This window comes from Babylonia areolata, chromosome 14 (genome assembly GCF_041734735.1).
Source record: "Babylonia areolata isolate BAREFJ2019XMU chromosome 14, ASM4173473v1, whole genome shotgun sequence".
Lineage (NCBI taxonomy): Eukaryota > Metazoa > Mollusca > Gastropoda > Neogastropoda > Buccinidae > Babylonia > Babylonia areolata.
Genome location: NC_134889.1, coordinates 29,771,263 through 29,777,064, shown reverse-complemented (window position 1 = coordinate 29,777,064; position 5,802 = coordinate 29,771,263). Strand labels below are relative to the sequence as shown.

Below are 5,802 nucleotides of genomic sequence, written 5' to 3'. Positions count from 1 at the left end.
AACTGAAACTGAAACTGTGTGTCTGCGTGCGTGTGAGAGTGTGTGTGTAATATGCACGTATACAGACCCTACTGTTTATGTTATATGTTTTTCATGGGGATAAGGGATGAGAGAATGGATAGAGAACAGGGTCGGGTTTTTTTTTTTGTGTGTGTGTGTTTTTCTTGGGGGGTTGGGGGGGGGGGGGCGAGGAGAGGGGAGGGGGGAGAGAGAGAGAGAAAGAGAGAATCAGTAAACGGGAGGACTATCTCCAGTTCATATATGGGAGACTATCGAAATAAAACTTTCTCTGCTATTTCCACTGTCTGAGTTTCTTCCCTATGTCTGTCTATATGTCTGTCCGTCTGTCTCTTTTTTTTCCCTGTTACTCTCTCTCTCCACTTCTCTCGCCACCCATCCCCCACCCCCATCATTCTCGCCATTCCATTTGCTTGGCTTCTTGCACACTGAACACAGTTCATCATGATAAAAACATCTTTTTGGCCGTATTCATCGGGTGCCTGCATGGCTCAGTTGGGTGATCGCCGTTCTCACAATCAGAAGACTGTGAGTTCGAGTCTCCGGGCACGCCCAAAATGTGAAGAGTAGGAATTTAGAATATAATAAGTCAAAACAAAAATATCAACGTTTAAAAAAAAAAAATTTTTTTAAATAAAATTTAAAAAAATCATGAAATATGAGCCGGTAAAAACAGAAAATGGATACAAGAACCCCCCCCCCCAAAAAAAACAAAAACAAAACAAAAAACAAAAACAAACCCCGTAGAATGTTGTTAAAAAAACAATCTGGATGAAAAATGAAACTTAGTTTTTGGTTGTTTTTTGTTGTTGTTTTTTTAGTTTTTTTAGTGTGTATGTGGTTTTGGAGATCCTCTTGAAATCTACGTAAGTGTGCCTCTCTCTCTCTCTCTCTCTCTGTGTGTGTGTGTGTGTGTGTGTGTGTGTGTGTGCCGTGGAAGCTAGCCTAGAAATGAGTGTGTGGAGGAGGTGGGTAGAGAGGGTGCAGGGTAATGTGTGTGTGTGTGTGTGTGTGTGTGTGTGCTCATGTACGTTTATGTGTATTTGACTGTGCTTTCATATCTGTGAAACTGCATGTTTGGTGGATATCTGTTATGCATATGTGTGTGTATGTGTGAATGTGTGCCAGTCTGCATGTTTTACATTTAATTTGCTTATTTATCATCATTGTTGTCTTTTTAACTTATTTATTATTTTTTTTTTTTTTTTTTTTTTTTTATAAATTATTATTACTTTTTAAAAATTGTTATTTATTTATTCATTTATTTATTTATGTACGCTTATAGTTGACTTCATCAAGTTTTTGTGTCTTATACATATTATTATCATTATTAGTAGTAGTTCTTTTTTTTTTTTAATGTATTTATCTATTATTTATTTACCCTTTTTTTTCTCAAGGCCTGACTAAGCACGTTAGGTTGCGCTGTATGTCAGGCATCTGCTTGGCAGATGTGGTGTAGCGTATATGGATTTGTCCGAACGCAGTGACGCCTCCTTGAGCTACTGAAACTGAAATTCTGTGTGTGTGTGTGTGTGTGCGTGCGTGCGTGTGTGTGTGTGTGTGTGTGTGTGTGCGTGTGTGTGTGTGTGTGTGTGTGTGTGTTTCTCAGGCTCCACGGTCACACAACGTGACGCACGCACGAACACGTCACATCACCACCACCACCACCACCACCACCACAACAACAATGAACAACAACAACAACAACAACAACAACGACATCAGCGTCAACGACGCAGTCCTGGACCCCAACGCCTCCAAACAGGTGGCCATGACGTCACTGGAGTGGTGCGCGCGCAGCCGGCAGCTGAGCCTGCTCAACGCGGTGCTCAGCGCTCACTTCTCCTCCTCCTCCTCCAGCGCCATCTCCGACCTTCAGCCCGAGTGCAGCCTGGTGCTGCGTCACGCCGTGACGTCAGGCTGCCGAGACACGCTGACGTCACTGCTGCGTCACGTCGACGACTCCTTCTTGCAGCAGCGTCACGAGGGCGAGGGAGGAAAGGGGGGAGGAGGAGGAGGAGGAGGTGGTGGTGCTGGTGGTGGTGGTGACGTCAGCGGCCGAGAGGCGGGGATCTGTAGGACTCGGGTGGACAGGTTGTTGGGGCTGTCTGTAGAGTGCGGCCACAGGTGAGAGAAATGATGATGATACATGTTGTATTGTATTGTTTTGTATTGTATTATATTGTATTGTATTGTATTGTACTGGATTGGATTGGATTTTTTTTAACCCGGACTTTCTTGGGTCGACCACCGTATTATTTTGTATATAAATTACACAATCAACTAAACAACATGGAAATAATCAAACCAATATTTGGCACTCCATAATAACTATGTCATAGTAATCAATAGCATTTATGGAATAAATACAACTTTTCATTTACGGATTTTGGGCTTGTTAAAAAAAGGAAAAAAAAAGACAGAAAAAAAGACAATTATATGGAAGGAAGCCGAACAAATCATACAATATGTGTACCAAACTTAGAATCAATCTTCCTTTTTTCTTTTTCTTTTCTTCTCTCTCCCTTTCTCTTCTTTTTTCCCTTCTCCTTTCTTCAATAACATGAAAAGTACAACATAACACACACATACACACAAAAATAGGACTACACACATCAGGCGTACATCAATTAAAATTATCTTGTGGTTTTTCTTCAGTTGGACAATTTTCAATTTCAAAACTTTTTGGATTGGATTGGATTGGATTAGATTGGATTGGATTTCCCTTTTCTTATCACAATAGATTTCTCTGTGTGAAATTCGGGCTGCTCTCCGCCCCAATGAGAGTCCGTTGCTACAATGAGAGCGCCACCTTTTTGAAAAAAAAAAAAAAAAAAAAATTTCATGCGTGCAGTTTTATTTGTTTTTCCTATAGAAGTGGAAATTAGAAATTACCCTTAACCCTGAGTGATGCTGCAGGGATGTGACCGAAGTCCTGCTGCAAAGAGGCGCCGACGCCGACACAAAGTACCGCGGTAAGCCCCTCCTCCATCTGGCGCTGAGTCTGGGACATCAGCAGGTCGCTTCCCTATTGGTGGATCACGGTGCTGACGTCAACATGATTGACAGCAAGGGAGAAACGCCCCTTTTCGCTGCGGTTTCTTCTGACGGCGAAGATGGGGTGGGTTGTGGATGCCTCTCTCTGTGTGCTGTCTCTTGTCTTTTTCCTTGTCTGTCTGTCTCTCTCTGTGTCAGCTTCCGTTGGTCAGTCAGTCTGTGTGTGTGTGTGTGTGTGTGTGTGTGTGTGCGTGCACATGAAAGAGAGAGAGAGAGAAAGACAGAGAGAGAGAGAGAGAGAGAGAGAGGGAAGGGAGGGAGAGAGGGAGGTTGTATTTGAATGAGCTTGAATATGATGAGGGTTTTTTCCTCTGCGATTTTACACACACACACACACACACACACATACACACACACACACATATATATATATATACTACACACACACACACACACACACACACACACACACACACACACGCGCGCAAATCATCCATGCAATCATATTCTATGGTTTTGTCCCCTCCATGCTTTCATATTCGCTTATTATAAGGGACTATCTTATACGGACTGATTCCGTCCGTCCAAACCCAAGCCCTAACTGAAATTTCTGTCTCTCTTTCCACCCATCCACACACAGATCAACATCGTCAACAAACTGATTGACAGAGGGGCGGACGTCAATCATCGCAGCATGACAGGCCGTCAGCCAATCCACAGCGCCGCCCTCTCCGCAGCAGGAAGCTCCGCCCAGATTCTCGCCCGATTGGCTCAGGCGGGCTGTGACGTGGGCGCCAGAGACGCCGTCCTTGGGGACACGCCCTTGCACCTGGCCTGCGCGCGCTGCAACCGCGAGGCTGTGACCTCGCTGGTTCAGCATGGCGCCGACTTCAACGGCGGCAACGAGCGAGGCCACACCCCGTTGAGGAAGCTGCTGGAGCTGGCGTCCAGCTCCACCAGGTCCAGGGACTTCCACCAGCGCTCCAGGGTGTCGCTGGCGCGAGCTCTTGTCAGAGTAGGGTTCCGCCTTCAAGAACCCTCCTCCTCTTCCTCCAATCCATCCGCCCCCATCTCCGATCCCTCTCCCTCGTCCTCTGCCTCCTCCTTCCCCTCCTTGCGCTCTCCCTCTGCTTCCTCCACCTCCCCTTCCTCCCCTTCTCCGTCAGCATCCTCATCTTCCCCCTCTCCCTCTGCCTCCCCCTACTTGCTGTCACCCTCTGCTCCTTCCTCCTTCTCCATCCCACCTTCTTCCTCCACTTCTGGAGAGTCTTTGCGCTCTGGAGATGACCAGGACAAGAATCATCATCATCACCACCACCACCACCACGATTATCGTTCTTCGCCGTCTACTCAGCACCGCTATGACACCCAATTCTGTAAAAAGACTTCCTCCTCCTCCTCCTACTACTACTCCGACTCCTCCTCCTCAGCATCATCCCACCACCACCACTCTTCCTCCAAGAGACACAGCAAGACGCAGATGGAAACACAATCAAGCTCCTCCTCCTTCTCCTCCTCCTGCACAAAGGACTTGAACGACACACTAACCAACCTGAAAGAGGTGGACGCCTCTTCATCAACGCGTACCAGTACCACAAGTAGTCATCCGGACGCCGGTGGAACGAGAAGAAGAACGAGAAGAGACGGAGGAGGAGGAGGACGAGGTGGACGGCGGGACAAGACGTGGGAGCTGTACCAGAGTTTGTTGAGCGAGAGGAAAAGGACAGGGAAAGGCGAGAAGGGAGCGGGGGCGACGGTGGCCCCGCCGCCCAGCCTGCAGCACTGGTGCCGGATGGTGATCCGTAGCCGCGTGTCCAAGGTTCGGTTCCAGGAGAAGGTGAAGAAGGGTCTGGAGGTTTCGTCTCACCTGCATCAGTACCTGATGTTTCTGCCTCACCTGGTGGAGGTGGATGATGATGATGATGATGATGATAATCTGGTGTAGTAGGGTGGTGGTGGGGATGATGATGATGAGTTACTGGGGAAGAAGCTAGGGTGGTGATGGTGGTGGTGGGGATGGGGGGATGATGATGATGAGTTACTGGGGAAGAAGCTAGGGTGGTGATGGTGGTGGTGGGGAGGGGGGATGATGATGATGAGTTATTGGGGTAGTAGCTAGGGTGGTGGTGGTGGGGAGGGGGGGATCATGATGATAATGAGTCATTGGGGTAGTAGCTAGGGTGGTGGTGGGAGGGGGAGGGGGAGGGTGGAGGTAAGAGAGGGAAGATAAATGTGTATGGGGGGTGTGGGGGGTGACTGGATGTTTGTTTCTGTCTCACCTGGTGGTGGTGGTAGGTGAATGGGAGGAGAAGTAGGAGGATGAGGACAGTTTGGGATATTTAGGTGGTGGTGGGGGGTGGGGGGGTTGACAGGATGTTTCTGTCTCACCTGGTGGTAGTGGTGGTGGTGGTGGAGGAGGGGGAGGATGACAGTTTGGGTGGTGGCAGGGTGTGGGGCGATAAGGGTTGGGGTGAGCAGGGGGGGGCGGTGGGTGGTGGTGGGGGGGCTGGGGGGGGGGGGAGACGGGACTTGAGGAGGAAGGAAGAAGAAGAAAGCTTGGGGCAGTAGGGTGGTGGTGGTGGGGAGGGGGGAGGTAAGAGGGGGAAGATAAATGTGTGTGGGAAGGGGGGGGGGGGGTGACTGGATGTTTCTGTCTCACGTGGTGGTGGTGGTGGTGGTGGAGGAGGAGGATGACAGTTTGGGTGGTGGCAGGGTGGGGGGGTGATAAGGGTTGGGGTGAGCGGTGGGATGGGGGTGGGGGTGGTGGCGGTACTTGAGGAGGAAGAA

General features: G+C 48.9%; 1 protein-coding gene across 1 annotated transcript in view; it reads left to right on the top strand.

Moving 5' to 3' along the window:
- LOC143289674 (uncharacterized) overlaps window positions 1–4,960 on the top strand; it is a 22,356-nt gene extending 17,396 nt beyond the window's left edge. The window contains exons 2-4 of the mRNA XM_076598722.1: window positions 1,628–2,145; window positions 2,938–3,139; window positions 3,656–4,960. Coding sequence (XP_076454837.1) covers window positions 1,706–2,145; window positions 2,938–3,139; window positions 3,656–4,960 — 1,947 coding nt within the window. The 5' untranslated portion in view covers window positions 1,628–1,705. The remainder of the gene's footprint in view (window positions 1–1,627; window positions 2,146–2,937; window positions 3,140–3,655) is intronic.
- Window positions 4,961–5,802: the final 842 nt, after the last annotated feature.